At 40.3% G+C, this 22874-nt stretch overlaps 1 protein-coding gene and 1 long non-coding RNA gene across 2 annotated transcripts in view; one reads left to right on the top strand and one right to left on the bottom strand.

The window, feature by feature from the left end:
• Window positions 1-13565, top strand: part of ift172 (intraflagellar transport 172) — a 43975-nt gene extending 30410 nt beyond the window's left edge. The window contains exons 33-48 of the mRNA XM_071468150.1: window positions 144-324; window positions 487-596; window positions 1675-1804; window positions 4283-4381; window positions 4562-4671; window positions 5009-5072; window positions 5373-5459; window positions 6227-6343; window positions 6750-6860; window positions 7071-7190; window positions 7570-7665; window positions 8518-8577; window positions 8875-8973; window positions 9354-9507; window positions 10019-10110; window positions 12020-13565. Of these exons, the coding sequence (XP_071324251.1) occupies window positions 144-324; window positions 487-596; window positions 1675-1804; window positions 4283-4381; window positions 4562-4671; window positions 5009-5072; window positions 5373-5459; window positions 6227-6343; window positions 6750-6860; window positions 7071-7190; window positions 7570-7665; window positions 8518-8577; window positions 8875-8973; window positions 9354-9507; window positions 10019-10110; window positions 12020-12109 (1720 nt within the window). The 3' untranslated portion in view covers window positions 12110-13565. The remainder of the gene's footprint in view (window positions 1-143; window positions 325-486; window positions 597-1674; window positions 1805-4282; window positions 4382-4561; window positions 4672-5008; window positions 5073-5372; window positions 5460-6226; window positions 6344-6749; window positions 6861-7070; window positions 7191-7569; window positions 7666-8517; window positions 8578-8874; window positions 8974-9353; window positions 9508-10018; window positions 10111-12019) is intronic.
• LOC139612515 (uncharacterized) lies at window positions 13203-20366 on the bottom strand. Its single transcript, XR_011686570.1, has 4 exons — window positions 19817-20366; window positions 14059-19731; window positions 13605-13682; window positions 13203-13338 (listed from the first exon to the last, which is right to left on the bottom strand). It is a non-coding gene; the product is annotated as an uncharacterized lncRNA (long non-coding RNA).
• Between the last annotated feature and the right edge of the window lie 2508 nt (window positions 20367-22874).

The raw sequence follows: 22874 nt of genomic DNA, 5'->3' as shown, positions 1-22874 counted from the left end.
TTTAACACAAAGTTTTAAAGAGAGCTGCAAGTTCGTGTCAGTTTCCTGGGACGTGAAGTTGACATGAAATTTTAACTAATCTTAAAAAAAGGAAATTTTTAGGTTTTGTTTTTAGGCGTGTGTGTGTGTGTGAATTGTTCCAGGTATGTCCACAACAAAGACTGGGCCAACGCGCAGCGGGTGGCCGAGGGCCATGATCCAGAGAGTGTGTCTGAGGTTCTGGTCGGCCAAGCCAAGTTCTGCTTTGAACAGAAAGATTTCCAGAAGGCTGAAGCCTTCCTGCTCCGAGCCCAGAGACCCGAACTGGCTGTTAAATATTACAAGGTAACGAGAAAGAGCCAAACTGGCTTTAGAAACAACACGAGAAGAGTTTCAAAATGTCCTGAGCTTCATTTTACTGAGAGGGATTTTATATTCAAATCATAGACTTGGATGATCTGCCCTCTTTCATTTATTCTGTGTGTGTTGCATATTTGTGTTTGTCAGGATGCAGACATGTGGAGCGATGCCATGCGTATCTGTAAGGAGTATCTCCCCAACAAGCTCTCCATGCTCCAGGAGGAGTACGAGAAGGAGACCTCCAAGAAGGGAATCCGGTGAGATTAAGACAAAAGAATAAAAGAAATGACTCTGTCTCATTTCTTGTACAGGTTATTTCTGTTGCTGTAGTCCAGAGAGCTGTAAAATGTATAATTATACATCAGGAGTTTGACCTGTTATGTTCTTTAAAACCAGAGGGAAACATCAAAACCATCTATGAACATTTAACAGATGCTCTCCAGCAGTATCCTCAGTGCACAGAGAATCAGTTTGATGCTTTATTAAACACAGCTCATGCGTTATCCCAAACTGAAACTCCCAACAAGGAATAGCTCGTTAGCCGGCAAACCAGCAGCGTGCAGCTCCTCTCCTCCACCCATCGCTTCTCGCTCTTTAATGACCTGTGGGAGAAAACTTCAAAAGTTACCAATGGAGACGAACGACGAGAAGGGTGAAAGTGAGAAAACTCAGAGTTTTTCCTGCAGATTTTACGGATCAGGCTCCAGAGATGTGCAAGGCTTCCTACTTCCTGTAGCCAACTGAAGTTTAGTTCGTTTTTTTATAATTTCTTTTTCAGCTCGAGGATTCACCAAACTTTAATTTCACTGAAAACTGAGGTGGAGAAATAAAGAGAAATAAACATCCTTAGTGAATAAAAAGGACAATGGGACATGATTCATGCCTCCCCATGATGCAGAGAGAAATCTGAGGTGTAATCCAGATGTGGATTTGAATATATGTTTCCCACGTTTATTAAACCCCAGCTGGAGTGAACAGTGTTAGCCCCCTTTCAAAAACAGTGTCATCAAACCAGTGAGGAAGAATAATTTTGTATGAAAAGTTATGAGAAAAAGACAATGAAATTATTGTGTCTCTGAGCTTTTTATTTATTATCATCTTTTTCTTCTCTGTTGCAAGGGTTAGGTTGGAAGAATTAAATTATTCTTATTATGGATTTTAAATCAAAGCGAGATGACTGTTCAAATGCAGATTGGTCCAGAAATCAAAGGTTCACAATGTGTTTAATAGCGCTTTGTTTTCTATGTGACAGTGTTCTACTTTTAACGAACCTCATGTGTAATGAAGAGGTTTGTGCCTCCCTGAGTGACTGTGTGTGTTTGCTGGCGGTTGCAGGGGTGTGGAGGGTCTGCTGGAACAGGCCAGAGAGTGGGAGCAGTCAGGTGAACACTCGCGGGCCGTGGAGTGTTACCTGAAGGTGAAGGACGACTCGAACACGGCGTTGCTGGAGAAGTGCTGGATGAAGGTAAAAGACCGTAGATCCTTTTATTGCCACAGGGAGCTGAAAACTAATCAGGAACTGCTTTGATTATCGATTTAAGACAGAGGTTCTCAACCTGGGGGTCGGGATAAACCAAGAAAACAAGAGAAACATTTATGCCTCAGAAAAGTACATTTTTTCAAACGATTCTCTAATCTCTGCTTTTTTTCTCTTCCTCGCTGACACGTAACCAGTGGTGATGGGTCACCAGCAGAAACTGTTTCCCTTTAAGTTATTTCATCAAGCACAAATTACCCAGACTTCTCTGATCCCACTTTCTCCCCTGTGATGATTTCCTGCTTTTCTCTGTTATATCAGTATTAACTGCACATTACTGGATTCAGGACTATTAGTCAGACAGAAAGTTCAACCTGAAAATGAACTATGAGAAAGTGTGATGGGTATTTTTCACATTTTTTGACATTGTATAATTTTAATCGATTGCTAAAAAAAAAAAAAAAATAAGATTTATCAAAAACTTTATAATTAACAGTATTAGTCCTGTTTCACAACATGAAACGAATAGTGACATCTTGCACATCTGTCTGGTGCTGGAACAGACAGATCCATAAAAAAAGACCAGCGCTCGTTTTGTCAAAACAAAGTGAAGTTTAGCTATTTCTGATTCACTCAGCTGACCTGAGGCTGTGTGTAGGAATACAGTAGTTAAGTGGTTGAGAAAAATGAAAGGAAGACAACATAATGAAAATATTCTAAATGACGCGAACATTTAAACGGATATTGGATTGTTTCGGCGGGCGTGTCTAAATCCCGTTTTTCTGCTGGCCCTGTGCACAGCAGCACGTCCCTCTGCTTGTATCCTCTGCTCTCTGCTGCCTCTCCTGACCGGCAGCACAGTGATCTGAATCTACTGCAGAGTATGCATGTCTACTTCATACACCCCCACATCAAATAACCCAAACTGTCTCTTTTTTGTACCAGGCTGTAAACATGTTTATTTCTGCTGTGGTTATTTTAACATGGGAGTCTATGGGGACTGACTCACTGTTGGAGCCAGACTCTAGTGGTCATTCAAGCCAATAACATCATTAAATTCAGAGCTGCTGTGCTAAACTCCTTCTAATGCTCACAGTCAGCTACTGTATGTGTTAATGTGTTATAACATGAGTGCTGCTTCATCTGATCTGAAATCTCTTAATTTATCCAGGTTTTGTGTTGCTTCATCAAAACGACAACAGAAACATAAAAACAATCAAATTTCACAAATTAGCTGCTGCTCACAGGATGGGGATGACACAGATGACAGAGCAGATAGCAGCCGGGATTTCCCCTGATGGCGGAGGAAGCAGAAAGGTCACCGTGTCACCAGTGTCAATAGATTCTCCTCTGCTGGGAGCATGATGTTGCACAGCAAATATTGTGTGTTATTGACCTGAGTGCGATGGAGATCAGATCATCTGACATTTGAATGCTTGGTCTGATGGTGTTGCTAAAGGAAAGGTCAAGGGGTCCCACAGATCAATAGTTTCTTTTCTCCCCCTCTGGGAATCTGAACGTTTGGTCTCCTGGTGGCGTTCGAGGAAAGGTCACGGGGTCAAATAAATCAATAGGTTTCTTCCTGTAGAGGCTCATTAGATTTGCACATTAGATTTTATTCCAATTACTTGTTCTCAGAGAAGCAGAGTGTTGATGGACGGAGGCGATCGCTGAGCCTCAGCGTCTCCTCAGTCACTGAAACACAGCTGCACCTGTTATCTACTGACTAATCAAAGCCAACTCTGATTTTATTTCAACGATGTCAGTGATTTAAATTTCAAAGATGCATATTAGCATCGTGCAAATTAAAGCTGATGATTAGTTGATCAACAGAAAAGTGATCTGCGACTTTTCTGATAATCAAATAATCATTTCAGTTGTTTAATCAAAGAACTGGTTTATTTCTTGATCATGTTACAGACCAAACGTTTCAGATTCATCAAAACAATCAATTTAATGATTCATTGATGATGAAAATACTCATTAGCTGCCACCTTATTAATAAATAATACAATAAAAGCCTTTTGTCATTTGAAAACGTTATAAAGATGCTTTAATAACTTTTCTTTTTAAGACACAAACTCAGAAAATAAAACTTTAATACCCAACTGCCTGAAATGGTTTAGGTTGATTCTGTCAGTTACTATAATATCGATTTATTGATTTTGTGTTGATAGATGAAGCACATTTTACATTTTATTTTTATTTTATTTCTTATAGCCCCATGATAATGAGATAAATGTAATAATTTTACCCATAATTCTGCTTCTGGAAATGATGTTTTCCTTTTTAAATGCTTTAATAAACTTTATACCAGTTTGTGGAAAAAGGCAGAGACAAAAAATGCTTTTATTTTGACAGACAAAGTTCTTCTTGTGTGTAAAATCTTTGTGTGTGTGTGTGTGTGTGTGTGTGTGTGTGTGTGTGTGTGTGTGTGTGTGTGTGTGTGTGTGTGTGTGTTTCTAGGCAGCAGAGTTGTCAATCAAGTTCCTGAGTGGAGACAGAGCAGTGGAGGTGATCCAGGTGGTCGGACCACGACTCACACACCTGAGGAAGTACAACGCTGTGGGTGAAAACACACACACACATACACACACACACACACACACACACACACACACACACACACACACACACACACACCTAAATGCATCAATAATCTATAGTTTGAACATAGAGCTGTAAATGAACCAGCTTCAGGTTTTTGTTTTGGATTCACCTGATGTTGTTGTCCACGTGCTCCAGGCTGCAGAGCTCTACTTAAACATGGACCTGATCAAAGAGGCGATCGACGTCTTTATTGAGGGTGAGGAGTGGAACAAAGCCAAGAGAGTTGCCAAGGAGCTGGAGCCCAGGTCAGAGACATGCTCACACACACTGTACACACACAAACACCTGAGTAAACCATAGTTATTGTAGGAAAAATACTGATGCTAAATAAAAAAAAATCATCATCACAAGCTTCAAAAGAATCTGTGTTTTAGTCAGATTTTAAAACAGCTGTAATTCAGTGATGTGATTTTTCTGCAGAAGCACTTGTTCTAGAAAAAAGGGGCATGCTGGATATTTTCAGTGTGACACCATCTTACTTTAACATATAACCTCATAAAAATGCAGGGGTTTGTTTCCATGATCTTTGGTTATCTTTTAAACACCTTTTCCATTTATTCTCATGCCTCTGACCCTGGACAGGTACGAGGACTATGTGGACCAGAAGTACAAAGAGCATCTGAAGAATCAAGGCAAAGTGGACTCTGTGAGTACAAGTACACACTCAGTTCCACACTGGATCTCCTGGAACACGTTCTGTTTTCCTGATGTCTAATAATGTGAGTTTGATTCAGTGGCTCACAACAAATGCTTAATCTTCTTCATCTATCCCTTTGCTGTTGTTTCATATAATGAGATCAGGAGATCACCTGATTTCTGACGTCCTCAGAAATAAATAAAGTTTAAATTTTAATTTTTACTTTGTAAATGCTGCTTAACAAAAAAGAACATGCTCTTCATGCTCTTTTCTGTAAAAGTGAACCTGTGTGTATGTGCATGTGTCCAGCTGGTGGGTGTGGACGTCGTGGCAGCTCTGGACATGTACGCAGAAAGAGGCCAGTGGGAGAAATGTCTGGACACAGCGTCCAAACAGGTACCAGACCACAGTCAGCCTGACGCTCAGTGTGGTTTCATGTGGAGTTCAGATCACAGACAGTGTGATCTTCATCATCATCATCACATAAATCTGTAAACACACTGAGTTTCTTTAGGTCTTAATTGTCCATCTGTCCGTCCCATTCTCATGGACCACATATTAACAGCTTTATGGAACTTCTTCAGATGGTGCCCTCACAAAACCCATTTTTAGCCTTGTGAACGCAAAATCTCAGTAACGCCTTCAAGGAACTTCTTCAAATTTGGTTAAAACTGTCACCTGGAATCAAGGAGACACTGATTATGTTTTGGTAGCTAAAGGTCAAAGGTTAGGGTCACCGTGACCTCACAAAACATGTTTTTGGACTTGTGAAGGAACTTCTTCAAATTTGGCACAAATGTCCACTTAGACTCAAGGACAAACTGGTTCAGTTTTGGTGGTAAAAGGTCAAAGGTCGGGGCGCCCCAATAGCCAAGTGGTTAGGGTGCAGACCACAGCTGATGCTCATGTGCTCTGTCCTATTGATTAAAGACAAAAATGCCCAAAAAATATCTTTAAACAAAAAAAAAAAGGTCAAAGGTCAAGATTAGTGTGACCTCACAAAACACTTTTTAGCCGTTACTGAAGACCTCACACAGCAATTATGACAAAATTTCACACAGATGGTTAATGTTTCATTTGACTGTGGATAAACTGGGGTGTATGGGGGGTCAGTGTTCACCACGGGTCTGTCTGTGCTCCTCATCGTCTCTCTGTTGGGTCAGAACTTTAAGATCCTCCACAAGTACGTCGCTCTGTACGCAACGCACCTCATCAAGGAGGGGGAGGCGCTGAAGGCTCTGCAGCTCTACATCCAGCACGGAGCACCACCCAACCCTCAGGTACACACACATCTAACTCTCCACTCATGGAAAGCTGCTTCTGTTCAGGGTTTCTCACAAACACTCGCCTCAGTCCACATCAGCCGACCCTCCTAAAAGCAGCCGATGGTCATTAAGGTTGAAATGATTTGGAATGTCAATGTCAGAGCTTGTTGAATGGTCAAATCAATTTTACTAAAAGCAGATGCACAAAAATACACATCCACATAATTTTCCACCAGATATTAACGTCACACACAAAATTATAAACCAAAAGTTTGTGTGGATTGTTTTCAAGCTGCAACTCTACCAGTGTTCTGTCAGAGCTACAACCCCTCCATGAAGTCCCCCCTGTCTCACTCACCTGTTCCCTGTGTATTTATTTTATGACACAAGGTGTAACTGATCAATGCATTTCAACTCGTAGAACTTTAACATCTACAAGCGTCTGTTCCTGGACCTGATTAACCTCCCCGACACCGAAGGACCAGAGTGTTACCGCATGTGGGCCGACCTCCGCAACTTCCTGCTTCAGCTGGTAAATTACAACAAACTTGATGGTGTTAAGACTCTGTCTAAACCAGATGCAAACATTTTCATGTAAAACAAACTGGATTCATTCCTTTAAATTTATCGATTTGGAAATTTCAGACGTTTCATGTCAGGAGGAAAATGTTCCTGTGACCAGACTCAAACCTGTAACTCTGTGTTTGTTTGTTTTTTATTCGCCTGTTTTGTGTGATTCCAGTGTGAGAACATATCCAAGTCAGCCGAGGCCAACTCTCCAGCTCACGAGGACTTTGAACAGATGCTGCTGATCGCTCACTATTACGCCACGCGAGCCGCCGCTAAAGGAGTCGAGCAGCTGGTACATGAAAACACAGACACACTCAGAGGGGATCACAGCAGACCTGCAACTTAACTGTTGAGACCGAGGATGTTTCTGTTCAGTTTTAACAGGAAATGGAGCTCACTTCACATGTTCCTGATCACAGCTGATCTTAAAAGTGGACATTTGTTCAATCGCTCTGGTAGTTTTCTTCCATGAATAGTTTTTTCATTTCATTTGTTTCTTTTCACACATATAGACTGATGCATCTCAACACCAGGTCTAAATGACTCATATAATCATCAGTATGTGAAGAGAAAAGACGACAACAAATGCAGATGTGTTTCAATAAACGTTTGTCTACTTCCTGTTTCACACTCAGTGGGAACTGTTTAACTGTTAAACTGTGTGTTTTCAGATCAGCGTAGCAGCCAAGCTGTCGGTGTCTCTGCTGCGTCACACTGAGCTCGTTCCTGCAGACAAGGCGTTCTACGAGGCTGGTCTGGCCTGCAGGGTGGGTCCACAGACACAGCAGTTCCTCCACTTTAGAGCAGATGTAGTGTCAACACATTTGTCTGTACAAGTTTTTATTGAGTTCTAATGTTTGGTGCAGGTTTGAAAATGTTCTTCCAACCTGGTTCCTCACATGTTTTCTCCTCTGTAGAGTTGTTGGAGCCACGTTACGAGTTTTAAAGTTATAGAAGGAAAATCTGCAGATCTGCAGTTTTTTAAGTTTGATTATAGATTCTTTAATTTGACCAATGAAATACGAATATTACTTTGAGTAAACTGGCCATAATGATGCTTAAGTCTATACGTAGATTTTGGATTTGTTAGGTTAGAGAACAGAGAGCAACAGTTTTCCAACCACGTGCAAGTTTAATCAAATCAAAATCCTGTTTTGAATATTATTTTCTTTTGAAAAGTGAAACAGAGTGTATTATTTAATATAATCTAGTTTCTATTATTGAAAATATTATACATCCCTATGTGCTTTATAAGTGTCTGGGTCAGTTACTCCACCTAATGGATTAGCCCCTGCAAGAGGAGGTCTTAAGGTGAAAAGCAGCATCACAAGTGTTATTATTTTTATTATTCTTATATATTTTATTCCTCTTTATTAGCGGCTCCTTTGTGAATTCCAGAGAAAATTAATAAAATTCTCTCATATTATATTTGAAAATGTCACAATATTCCAGGAAATCCACATCGACATTCAAACTTCTAATTTCACCTTTTATTGATTATGATTATACATAACATCCTTTTCATAATTCAGTGATTTTCCCCTGAAAGACAAGATACAAAGTTTTGTACCTTTATTATCGTTATTACTATTTTATATGATGCTTTCGTACCCTGGCAGGCTGTTGGCTGGGAGAACATGGCCTTCATCTTCCTCAACCACTTCCTGGATCTGTGTGATGTGAGTATCAAAGTTCATCTGTCACATTAGACGTGAAGAAATCTAAACTTTTCATATCTACTCAGGATTTCAAAGCTACAAAACTTTAGTTTAGCTTCCCTATTATATGTCTCATGAATAAAAAAATCAAGTATTTTATGGATATTCAAAATCTTTATCAATATCACTGTTTTACCACGAGTTAGGTTTTCTGTTTGCAAATGGAAAAAGCTTTTTTGAACAGTTCCCGTCATGAATCTCGTCGCTTCAGTGATCTGAGGAGTCTTTTCATTTCTGATTGGCTGATTCTGTCTCCAGGCCATTGACGAGGGGAGCCTGGACGCCCTGGACCACTCCGACTTCATTGACACAGACATCCCCTTCGAAGTTCCTGTTCCCACCAAACTCTGTGTCACCGTAAGACGCCACACACACACACACACACACACACACACACACACACCCACACAAACACACACACACACATCTGCACATCCCACAGGACACACTGAGAGATCAGGTCCAGTTAGTGTCACATTTATCTGAGATACTGTGTGACCATAATAAGACATGGAGCCTCAGTCAGGAACAGGAAGTCACTGCAGCCCTCAGTGTGGACATCACAGGAGAGTCTGCAGCTCTTTAAAAGCCCTGAAAATCCTAAAGTTATCTACATTTAGGTTCTGGAAATTGGAAATAAAGTATCTCTTGTATATATATATATATGTGTGTGTGTGTGTGTGTGTGTCTCTGTGTGTGTGTGTGTGTGTGTGTGTGTGTGTGTGTGTGTGCTACAGGATGCCCAGCGGGAGCAGATCCGTGACTGGGTGCTGATGGTATCCATGGACCATCGGTTGGAGCAGGTTCTGCCCCTGGACGAGAGGAGCTCGTATGAAGCCTCGCTGGTGGCGACAAACACCGGCCTGCGCTCGCTGCCCTGTGTCCTCACTGGTACAACACACACACACGTATCTGTTGAGGAGCTCAAACAAGCTGGTAAATGATAAAAACTGAAAACTGATCAGAGGGAAACCAAAAAGCTCTTTGTGGAAAAACTGGTTTGATGCAACAGAAAAACAAACCTTTAACAAATAACAAAGAAAAAGATCATTTCAATCATGTACAAAAGCACCATAAAGCAACAAACATGCCCTTCATTACTCTTGTTGTTTACCTTCTATCAAACAAACCATGTTGTTGACTTTGTTCTTTCTGCCTGTGATCCACTGAGCTGAGACTTCACAAGCTTCATGTATGAGCTGTGCGGTAATAAGCATGATCCACTCTGTTACACACAATATTCACATGTGTATGTTTATGTAAAGATGCAAAGAGTAGAAAGTAAATTTGACTCCTTCAGTGTGAAAACAAAGCTACGTTTATATGGTTGTAGCTGTAGTAGTTCATCTAGAGGGGTTTGTCTCTGAATTTGATATTTCACCCTGCGCTCCTCTGCCTCCAGGCTACCCCGTGCTAAGAAATAAGATCGAGTTCTCATCCGTGGGCAGAACAGCCAACAAGGACGACTGGAACAAATTCCTCATGGCCACGAAGGTGAGACCACATAGAAAGACACACGACAGGTTCACAAGACGAGAGTGTCCCATGACTTGTGTAGTTTCCACAAGATTAGCCAGTTCCTGCAGAGGCTGAAAACAGGGACTGTTCATTCCACCTTAAAACAGCTTAATGCTGTTTATCACTGGGCTCTGAGCTTTGCAACAGGTGTCATGTCATCACTGTCATCACAGGCTCATCCTGTGTGTTTTATCTCCACTTCCACTTTAAAAACCTCTAACTGTGAATATTTTAAAGACGTTTTTGAAGAACAGTGTGTGTGTTGATCACAGCTGGTTGGGGAACCGTGATGTTATATAATGTTAAGTTTCCTCTTCAGTCTTTTTGGCTTTTGACCCCTTCAAATAAAGCAGCATCTTGCGACCCCTCGTCACAGGTTCATCCAAAAAATTCAGTATCCCAGACGATAAAAGTAAGAATTGGAGAAAAGGATCTAAATTTAACTTCCAGAAAACAAGCGAACAGTTAACTCAGTGTGAGTTGAAGGCCCCCAGACCTCCAGGGGCCCAAAAAACCCAGGTTTACTCTGTAATAATTTGGTGTGTATAATTTGATTAATCACAGATTTGTTAGAAATTTGCATCTTCTATCCTGTAGTCGTTCCTTTAGGAGAACTCCTGTTTAAGATTTAAGTTTATATTGAGATTGTTTGCAATTAACACACAGTAACTTCAGGCGAGGTCATGTTACTCCTTCACAGAGGAACTATGGGGCTGCAAACAACAATTATTTTATGACAGTTATTTTCTTTAATAATCAGTTGATTATTTAGTTTCTAAAAAGTAAGAAAATAATGAACAAGAGGCTTCGTTTCCCACCGTGTTTGTCATAAAGAACAGAAGTTTAAAAAAGTCGCTTCATGCCTGTGCTGTTGTTGCTGATTGAACATGTTCTTCCTAATGAAGCCGATTACCTCATTAACCAGCAGAGACACTTTACACCTACATGTTTGTACACTACATACCTGGTTTCACTTACAACCTTTTGGCTTAAAGCGTAAAAGTGTTTCAGCAATTTCTTAGAAATCAGTGTTCCTTCATAAATGTGCAAATTCATCTCGATATGAAGTTTTTAGTTTTTGTGTTCACAAGAATGAGTCTACAGGGTCACAATGACATGATGAATGTCCTTCATCATTATTACCTGAAGCCTGAGTTAATATGTGTAGCTTGTTTTGTTTTTCCTGACCAATGACCACAAACCCAAAAATAATGAATTTATTATCATGAAAAACTGGAAAAACTCTCAAATATACTCAATTAGAGGAGCTGAGTGGTCAAATAATGAAACTGTAATATACAGTGGGGTCGTAGGGGCCCAACAACAGGTCCTTCAGGAGGTTAATTCAACCAACACACACACACACACACACACACACAGACACACACAGGGTGAATACAGAGTGAATAAAAGTTGTCTGATGTCTCATTTACAAAAACCAAACTCATTTCACTGAGTTTCATCATCTCATCTCTCAACATCAGTGAGTCAGCGTCAACTCAACACACACACACACACACACACACACACACACACACACACACACCTTTATAGCATCCACCTGCAGGAGTGACAGCAAACATTTTAGGCCTTCAACTAACATATGTTTTCCTTATCAATATGTGCCGATCATTTTCTCAGTTAATTGCACAATTGTTGAGTCAATAAAACATAAAAACTTGTCAAATGTTTTTCCTGATTTGAAGGTGACGTCTTCAAATGTCTTGTTTTGTTCAATTAAAAACCCAAAACGCCAAAATATTCAAAAATCTGCAACATTTCTTTGCTAGTTTTTCATTTTTGAAAAATGACTGAAACGGTCAGAGTAAGTGTCTGTTATGTTTAATCTGTTTTCTGATTGGCCATCGTTTGTGATTCTCTGCAGACCACTCACAGTCCAGAGTGTCAGGACGTCCTGAAGTTCATCAGCCAGTGGTGCGGCGGTCTGCCAGCATCTGGATTCTCCTTCCACTGATGCAGACCTGCTTCTTCCTCTTATTTTATTCCTCTCTTCCTTCTTTGCTGCAACTTCTTCATCCATTCGTCCATTTTCTGAAACTTTCTGTCACGACCTGAGCCAGGATTTTATTAAACGAATTTTTCCCCACAATTTATTTATTTATTCAACTTTTCATTTATATTTTCTGTCATCATGGTCTAAATGCTGTTTTCAAGCTTTCTCTGCACGTCCAGATATGTAATCCTGGTGGAAAACACTTACATCCCTTGTTTTACTTTAATTTTTCTCTTTTTTTTCTGCTTTACATTTACATTTCAGGCAAAAGAAACTGTATAAACCTGCCTTAAAAAAGCCCAGTGTGGAATATGTGTGTAACTACATAAACTAAATGTACAAAGAACAACACTTTAAGTCAAATATTTCTCTGGATGTGACCTCGTTCTTTCAGATTCGATTTTTATCACAGCAAAAACATGAAATCAAACTTGATAAAAGTTTCATAGAATTCGGGGCAGAATATTTCTGAAATAACGTTTGAGACCAAAAAGCAAAATGTTCAATGAAGCTCAAAATATTTCTCATAAAAACAGAAACAAAAGATTAAAAGGAGACGTGAATGTGTCTCAGTGGGCCCTGTTTAAACACTGGCGGCCTCTGAATGTTCAAATTTTAAGCTCCGATATGAGCAGCATAAATCTTAATATGTAAATCTAATCTGATGAAATCAGTACCTTTCATTCTTCAGTCAGTGTGTTTGTTTGAAGCCTATTTAGAGAATAAGGCTTCTGATATTCTACATTTTTGTTATTGTCAACAAATTCCTTGAAAAAACGTTTCTGTTTCCCGACACTCTGACTTCTCTGCTCTGTCTGTCGCTCTCCACTGAATCCGACTGAAGATGTGAAACTTTAAAAATGCTTCACAAATATATAGTTTCTTTTTTTTTTTAAAGTCTCATTAATCTCCTTAAACAGCTGGGCACTGTAGTTTTTAGCAAACATCACTCAAACAGGTGTTAACAGTGCATTTGTTGGGGACTATTTCCAGCAGCGGATTGATACACATTTGTTTTTAATAGTTTTTAAAAGCACTACAGCACAGAGGAACAAGACATTCCAGGCTTTAAATGCACAGACAGTACTTTTTATTTTGGTCTTTTCATTTGATGTGTTGCCGTCGACACATTCCTCTACCGTCTGTTCCTCTTCCTCTCGTCAGAAGGACTTCCTCTCAGGATGGCATCGCTGAATAAAAAGCCAAAGGTTAACGTGAGATTTTAGCAAAAGACTTTCTACTCCACAATATATTATAACTGGTACTGTACTCACAGTTAGAGGGAATATTTAATGTGTCTGTGTCTGTGTGTTTCAGAAGCTGGCGTCTCTGACATTGCCTTTATTGTATGTTTAATATGGAATGTATTTTGTTTAATAAAGTTCAAATAAAAGTTAGTTTTCAAGATGTTTCCAAGCTTTTTGTGATGCTGTCTTGGTGTCTTAATGTTTGTTACCTGCAAACCATCGGAGCAAAAACGTCTGGTAACGTGTTGTAGAGCAGAAAACTCCCTCTCTCTGCTTGTGATCAAGACCTAATGGATTCATATCACAGGTGACTTGATATTACTTTGAATAATTAATGCTGTAAATTAACACTTATGTGTAGACAACCAAAAAAGATAATTAGCATTTTACAGAAGCTGAGATATAAATCAACTCGATTATGTCAGAACAGCCTGTTGAAAATACTGTTTAAATATATTCAGATGTTTTTTATAAATAGATATCTGTCTGTGTTTTACAGTGAGGCTACATCCATAAGTTGTTCATTAGCTTTATTTTAATTAAAGTGAATTTAAAAACAGAGAAATACCGAAAACACTGCAGATACTTCAGCTCAGATTTTAAGAACACAATAAATAAATGTTAAAATGTGATAAATTTGGCATTAACTGCAAATACACTCACGTTCACACTGGTTCTCAGTCCGATAGTTAGAGGGTAGCTCAGGTTATGAAGGAGCTGAACACAGATGTGTTAAAGACAGTGAAGCCTGAAGACTAACATCCCTGAGACCAGGTGAGTCTGGAGCCGTTTCCCTGGTAACTCAAGTCAGACTCATTTAAACCAGAATTAACTGAAACAAGCCTGGTTTAACTGGTGCAATAAAGGAAGCCTGAATTTAAGCATTTTTCTAATCTGTGGTGTAGAAATTTGTATTTAAATGATTATTTCTTGAATCTAAAACGTAAAAAAGTAAATACCTTATACCTAAAAGTATCAGTGCTTCTGGTATTTGTAATGTAGTTTATACATTTATGGATTGTGTCTTTATGTTTCTGGCGTTTTATGAGCTCCTTCTGTTGCAGCAGACTGAGTCAGCACTAGTTGGAAACTCATTTACCATAATTCTGCAGATAAAACATGATTCCAGTGAGGTCTTATTTGATTTTTACCTCTGCCAAGGATGTTACATTCTCACTGGGGTTTGTTTATTTGTCAGCAAAAAGTATTGAACCAATCTGCAGTGAACTTGGAGGAGGGGCATTCAATCTGGATCATTTACTATAAATTTGAATTTATTGCTCTAATTACATCTTTATTGTTTGGGTCTTTATTTAAAACAAGACAAAAACAACACCGTAAATTATTTCCCTGGTTTGTTTATTTCATTGTTTGTCATAAAATCACTGGGAGCAACAACAAAAACACACATATAGAAAATGTATATTATTTATATTATTAATCCACAACTTGGTTCCCAATCTTCTTTTAACCTGCAAATTATTTCTGATCTGATTATTTCAGTTTCCTAATTAATACATCATGATATTTAAAAAAACACCAATACAGAAGTGCAAAATTTTCAGTTGAACATGGTTATGTGTCATATTCAAATTTGAATATCCTATTTTAAAGCTTATCTGAGAAAAATAATCAAATTAATTGATTTTATTGTCTTTTTATGCCCATTTTTATCACCTGTTTCATATTTTTACATCTTAAAAGCAGGTTTTACAAAAGGAACACACTCAGCCTTCCCACTGTTTTATCGGTAAATGTTCTAAAACCCAGACAGAAAATTTCAGGAAATTTTGACATTAGTTTCAATGAGCTGCTGTTAAAAAAGAAAAGTCAAAACCTTTGAATTCAGGCTCAGATTATGTTTATTGTAATTCCACATTAAAAGCACCATGAAATGAACCTACAGTACAATGGGTGTACAAAATACTGCTTCATGTCACCTTCTGTCCACATACAAATATACGAATACTTCATTTAAAACTTTATTTAAAAAATGTATAAAATACAAACACAATCAGAAAAACAAAATGACAAACACATTCACTCAGTGTGTTTCTACTGTCCCTGTACTTCTGCTGTATCTTCATCACATACAGTACAGTATGTACAGTAAACACCGCCTCCTTTTCCCAGAAGCTACTGTACATCCACAATCAATATCACAGCCTGTGTGTTTGGGGAGAAGAGATTAGTGAGTGATAACGCAGGAGATTTCCTGCTCCGCTAACGGCTCCACGTCTCCTGACAGGAACACACTCAGCTGCTGTTCATCCAGAGCAGTTCGTAGAATCCAGTCCACGAGTGTTTTATATTTACAGTATTATTCCTTCATATCGCACATGGACGATGGTGAAACTGAGAACACACATTATTCCACCGCTCATTAGTTTTATTAGGAGGAAAGTGATTAACATAATTGTTGAGGCCTGTTGATTAATTCATCCATTATACTAATACCTCTCACCCTCTGACTCTGGTGGGGGGGGAGCAGTCAGATTTCACAGCGCCACAGTGCCTCCAGTCCAGGCCCTCGTTGGGAATCATGAGTGATCAATTTTTATTTTATATTCCAAAAGTGTCCAATGTCCACATTAATGTCAGAAATACTCCCCTTTATTCTCCTCTTTCCTTTACTGACCCTTTCTTCTCCTGATCAGGAGCTTTTATTCTCAGTAAAAGTGACTGAGCATCAGAATCAAACTGATTTAATCCTCATTTTAAATCATCATCCTGTGGCACTGAAGCAGAGCAGCCAGTTCACAGAAAACATGAGCTGACAAATAAGAATCTGTCGTTTTTCTCCAACCACTGATCCTCACTTAATTCTTGCTCACTGCATTTCATTAACAGACATGTGAAGTGAAACAGATGTGTCCTGCACATCTGACCTCATAATGAGCATTTCTTATCATTTACAGAGCACAAACAACGATGTTGGTGACAGAAGTGAAGCAACATTTACTCCTGTTTTTTTCATATATTTTGTAATTCTTGTTTCTTCTTTATTTTGGTGAAGATTAAAGCAGGATGACTCCATGTTGTTTGCTCCCATCGAGGAGCAGATTATTTATAGATGTTGATGTTTTTTGTAGAGGCCAAGAATCTTGATTCCTAAATGATAATTATATTGTAAATATTTAAACTGTGGATGAACTGAACAGCAGAAACAAATAGTACATCATGTTCTTGTCCTACTTTCATGAACTTATGATATAAAACTACGACAGACTATGTGAATGTATTTATTTATCAGCCAACCAAGCAGGGCTGAGTCTCTGCTGACGATTCTTTGATTTCATGTGGACTCTGTGTGCTGGTCTATGATCGGTCTGAACATGAACACAGCTTCAGTGACGAATCCACGACTTTTGATACCATCTTTAACAATCACTGGACCCAGAGAGAAAACTTCACTTTTTACCGAAGGGGACGACGCCTGGTCTGATTGGCTGAGACACCTGTCAATCAAGCAAAAACTCCAACAACCCCCCCACAAAAAAAAATTAAGCAAATTTTAATATCTTTGCAATTGAATTATAATTCTCAAAATCTCAGGGAAAAAAAGATTTTTTTTTCATGACTGTGTATGTGAAGAGCGAGGGCAGGGAGGCACCATCTAGTGGCCGCCAGTGGTGCTGCAGCTACAGGCCTCTGCCCGTTAGGTCATGGTGCCTCCCAGAAAACTGTTGATGCTTTAGAAATGCACTCAAGCTCTCTGAGCTGAGGGTTGCTGGTCTTCAGCTTAGATTCAGTGCTGACGTCAGGTCGCTCTCTTGGCATTCACCGCGTGCCTTAATTGTATGGACATTTAAATCAAGGTCCGCTGTGAACACGAGGAGAGACGAGCCACAGTTCTCCACAGTTCTCCTGATCTGTTCCACTGCATCCCTCTGCCCCACTCTGCTCCTGCTCTGTTCAGTTTTAATCTGCTTTTTGTTCAGCTTCATTCAACTCTTTTTACGTTTTATCCCATTCCACTCGATCCCATTTTCCCACTTCCTCCAGCTCCAGTCTATCCCGCTTTATCCCCCTGGAGCTTTCCACGTTCTGCTTCACTGAGCTTTGTCTCAGTCACTTTCACTTTCTCATCCCTCGCTGTCTCCTCCCCAACAGATTTCTTGACCTTGACATGACTCCAGAAATCAAGTTGTTGTGAGAATTTCAGCGCTGTTTTCTTCTTTTGTGTGTGTGTGTGTGTGTGTTTCATTTCAAAAGCATCAAGTGGCATTGACTACGAGGAAAACATGAAACGTCTCAAACCTGATTCATGCATTTTAAACAAGGACATAATAAACTAATTTGACTGCACTGAGCTCAGAAATCCTGCACAGCGTCTGCAGATAAACGACTTGGAGTCGAGCAGTCTGCATTTTCTACATTTCACTGCTGACTTCTGCTGATTATTCTTGCTATCAATTATACATGTGTTATAATCTTGTTGCTTAAACCAAATACACTGACTACAGGTCGTACTAATGTATGAGTATTGACTGCACTGATTGAATATCATGAGTATATATGCTGAATGATTCAGTATTCAAATTAATGTAAGTATCCAGACCATACCACAGAGTCTATGATGATGCTGACTATCCTCCCTGCTGTGATTATACTGAATACATTTAGTACATTATGTATTAAGGCAGAACAACAATAGCAGCACGGGTTATTTTCAGCTCTGGAGCTCTTCATGTGTTTTTTTCTGCAGTGCTCTTTCTCCTCCTGCAGCCTAAAGACAGACAAGCCGCTCAGGGGGGAGTAAAGATGCTACAGTGGTCCATAGGTTTCACTGTGTATGTGTGATACCCTGTTAACAGAGATCCTGCTGACCTTCAGTTTCAAGCCAATGACAAGACTGACAGTGTACAGTGCATCCATTAGCTATATTGACTATTTAAGTAATAATAACAATGTCGACTGAATATTCCACTGTATGTATGAGTGAAAAGAACAATACCAGCACCAGAGCCTCCAAAATGAGCCATGACTGTGTTTTTGCAACGTCCACTGGTTTCCATTCATTTCTCACTCTGGTATGAAAATACATTTACAGACATTAAAGCAGTGGTTCCTGGCCTTTTTTTTTTTTTGCTTTTTAAAACAAAGTCATGTTCCAGAGGACTGAAGACAACGTTAATGCATCACAAGAAAAAAGCCACATTTTGACAAATATCATTTTGTGTATTGGAAATATTTTTGTTTTTTAAATCATGTGACTCCCCTCTGATTCATTTTTGGTACGTGTTGCTTGAGATAGCAACACTTGTAACTGCACATCATGAAACAATAATTCAACGTCAACTCGGCTACATCATGAAGGCAGACGAGATTGATTGTCTGACTGAAGCAGGTCTGCAAATTCATTTTCATACCATTGATGACTGGAAACCAATAATGGCTTCCTGGAAGACTGAAAAAAAACAACAACAAAAAAACACACACACAAGATGATGCAGCATGCATGGGAAAATGATCCAGAGAATTTTTAATCATGCAAAAAATAAATAAATAAATGAACAAAAAAATACCGGTATGGTCCTTTAAGCAGCACTGCGGACCATTAAAGCATTACCCTCCATTATCCAGCAGCAGCAGGAGCAGTCATAATGTACGTTCTTATACACCACTGCATTAATGACACAGCTGCAGGGGAGGAAGCTGCTGCTGCTGCTGCTGCTGCTGCTGCTGCTGCGATTTCACTCTCCTCATCCCACATGAGAACACAGTCCTGTCAGCTCCAAAAAAAAAAAAAAAAAAAAAAAGCCATCATGGTGTATGTTTCTTGTTTCTTCTCGTTTGTGCAGATGGAGCAGCGGCTGCAGCATCTGTGCTGCTCAACGGCTCCCCGGCAGAGGAGAGGAGATGGACCCATCTGCAGCCTCATTAACCGCTGAAATGCTAATGACCCAGATATCTCATGTAGGCTAAAATGCAGAGGGGAGGGGGGAGGGGGTGCCTTTGTGGGGGTCGGGCGTGTGTGTGTGTGTGTGTGTATGTTAAAGCCTATATTAAAAAAAAACTGCAGACACCCACACAAATGATTCACATTACAACACAATAAATACCTCTGTAGGCCCACACACTGCATTATAGGACATAATATAACTGTGCTGTGTTTGTGATAAGGACCTTTGAACACTCAGGTCTACTGCAGTGGAACATTTCTGCTGGTTGGACTGTGTGTGTAATGGGGTTTGGGTGTGTATCCTGGGTGTGTGTGCTCGTATTTCAGGAAAAAGAGACAGAAATAAGAAGTTCCGCAGAGCTGACAGCACACTGCGGCTCTTGCAGGGGCAGATTTAGCGCAGATGGGGGGGTAAAGGAGCTGCTGGAGGTCTAAAAAAAACACAAGGCCTTTAAAATCATTGGGTTAAAATGAACAAATATTGTACAGATGTGCGTAAAAAGCGAACAACAATACCTTTCAGCGGGAGGCTGCAGGACAAATGGCGCAGCTTTCTTTTTTTCTCATCACCTACTGCAGGTTTGATGCCTAGAAAAAGCAGCCTGGTCCTTTTTAAAAGCATCGGTGCAGGAGGTTGTGGTCTGTCCGCGGACAGAGCGCTGTAAACCGACCTGAGTGGCGGCGGCGGTCCGCGGTGCCCGCCGCTGGAGCTCCGTGCGGGGATGCGGAGGATGCGGAGGATGTTGCGGGAAATGCGGCGGTCGGATCGTCCTTCTTCTGCAGCTGGATTGAAAACTGATTGGTTTCTCTCTCTCTCTCTCTCTCTCTCTCTCTCCAGAGCATCTCTTAAAGCACAAATAGTCCAAAGCCAGAAGAGAACCGGAGCCGTGCAGTATCCTGAACCCACAGATAGCAGGGCTTGTGCTGGGTGCAGTCAGGAGCTGGATGCAGGAGCTGTGTGACAGGATGGAGGGAGAGAAGCTGGGCGCAGTCAGATGGAGAGAGGAGAGGAGAGGGGAGGGGGTGGTCCTCTGAAAGAGAGGGAGTCAGATGAAGCCAGGTTTTTACATCCTCAGCTTCCAGCTCCGTCCTCTCTCTGCTTTTCATCCCTCTGTTCTCCTCTGAGGGAGGAGGGAGGGAGGAAAAAAGAGTGAGAGCATCTGCCTCACCAAAACAGGGCCCAGTCACTCTGACTCTAAATGAAACTGACATTAATATGGTGTTTCAATCCAAGAACAGTATATTGTAAAAAGCAACAAACAGATCTGTGTGTTATCTAAATAAGAACACACTTCATGGCCCAAACCACCCGGAGCGTGACGGCCACGTGATAGACGAGCATCTCGTTCCAAAACAATGAGCTGCGAACATCCCCTGGACGTCGGCCCTGGCTGCAGGGACGCGCTCCCTCTCAGCCACAGCCGTCCAGCTGAGGTCCAACACTGATGCCGGGTGTCGGGCCCCCAGAGGTTCTGGATGGGGTTGAGGTCGCAGACCAGTCATCCACACCAAACTGGGGAGACCGTTTCTTTATGGCCGTGGCTTTATGCATGAATCGCACTGCTGTCTAAAATATCACAGGAACGAAGAAGCCCAACCCAAACCATGAAAAAGCCTCCGACCGGAAGCCCAGCACCAGTCCACGCACCTTTGGCCATTTCCTTATACAGGCCGCTGTGCTCATTGGGGAATGTGGGCAGCGTCTGCACGCAGATGATACAGCTATTCGCTTTTTCGTTCTTAGTTTTTTGACTAAAAGTGAAATTTAAAGGAGCTTTTTGTAAGTTTTGCGATTGCTACATAGCTAATTTTAGCATTAACATTAGCATTATCATTTTTTTTAAACAATTTTAGCATTATTCACGGTTTAAAATCGATTTTGTTCTGCCCACAAGAACTGAAGAGCAAACACTGCTCCCGTTCCAGCGGATGCTTTTGTCTCAGGTGTTGGAACAGGTTTGTTGTGCTGCCACTTTTTGTTTTAACAGCACTTTTACAAACTGCACAGCACGGCGCTCTGTTCCGGGTCCGACCCTGCGAAACCAAACCACGTCCACATGACTGAAGTAACATGACCTTCTGTCCGTGTTATTGTGTCGTCTTCTTCAGCTGCTCGTAAGTGACAAAGGAAGCACTAATCTTGATTTTGCGATTGAAGCATTTTTCAAATAATTTATAAACAAAAACTTGAATGAATTTGATTTATCGCCCAGCCCGCATTATATCAAATTATTTTAGCTTCATGTGTCCATTTCATAAAGACACAGGTGTAGCCTACAGTAGTGGCAGTAAGCTGTGGCCTGCAACTAAAACAACCATTAAAACACAACCTGTTTAGGATTTCCAAGAATCTGTCCCCTTGTCCCTTGTCCCCTAAACCCTCTGGTTTACACACATTTCAGGCTTCACTCCAGTTTGTGGCTTGGGTCTGAAGGGAGATGCTGCAACAGCAAAACCAATTTAACCATTTTAGGTTGACAAAAACCTTTAATGAGGTTTTCATAATATCCAGCTGATTGCAATTTAATTGGTTTCAGATTGAAGAAATGTTCTCTCTGGTTGGTCTCTGTGATGACTCCCAGTTGAGGGGTACAGGTAAGTCCGCTTTGTGTTTAATACCATATCACTGAGACGACCATGAAGTAAAGGTACCAACACTTCAAACGTGGTAACAGGACCTCGTGCTTTACGCTCATCTTCTGTGGTGGAATGTAAATCTGTGCACGCCTGTTAAATTATGGATGGTTCTCACCTTCATACAGGGATAATCAGACACTGAAATGAGTTTTTTCTTTTCCAGCATGAGCAGCGTTCCTCCCGGGTTCTTCCATATGGCTCGTCATCTGTCCCTCCATCCCTCCCCCCACCCAGCGTACTGGGACCCAGCCGACCGGCGGAGGCTGCTCTGCACTCATTTGACTGCAGACCATGAAACAATCAGTGGCTTCCATCTTATGGAGCCTCATTTGCTTCAACCAACCACACACAAGCTTCACTTGAGCATCTTAAAGGTGGAGACTGAAGGTTTCAACTGGATAATTTGAGTGTTTTTCTTTTTTCATTTGTAAACCATTGAATGTGAATTTAATATCTATCTATTAAACAGTGTATATGAGGGTGAATTTCTGTTTCATTTGTTACCAAAACTAAAATGTTCACAGCCTAATGTAAATTGAATCAGCTGATGTTTGTATATTGTACGCACAGTTTGTATTGTATGTTAAAATATTTTAATTTCATAATTCAGCTCAGCACATAAAGATCTGTTGCATTATGTTTCATTCCCCTGCAGCATCTATCTTTGCTGTATCCTACTGGTGTAACATTTTACTGCTTTCATTTTCTCAAAAATGAAATTAAATCTGACCCATTTTAATGTTATGTGATATTTTTGGTTTAATGTCTGTATGATAAAATAAAATACTTTGTGCATAAATTCCCTGATTAAGCCCCCTTTCTGCTACATTTACTTTTACAGTGGTAATCCTGAATTACAAGGTAATAATTACAATTACAAGACAATTATCAGAAGTTAACACTTGTTTAACAGTAACTTGAATTCCATAATATGTTG

This window comes from Trachinotus anak, unplaced genomic scaffold, assembly GCF_046630095.1.
Source record: "Trachinotus anak isolate AG129_WGS33_773 ecotype Australia unplaced genomic scaffold, CSIRO_AGI_Tana_v1 ptg000031l, whole genome shotgun sequence".
Taxonomy (NCBI): domain Eukaryota; kingdom Metazoa; phylum Chordata; class Actinopteri; order Carangiformes; family Carangidae; genus Trachinotus; species Trachinotus anak.
The sequence above is the reverse complement of the archived record's forward strand: the minus strand, read 5'-3'. Positions and strand labels throughout refer to the sequence as shown.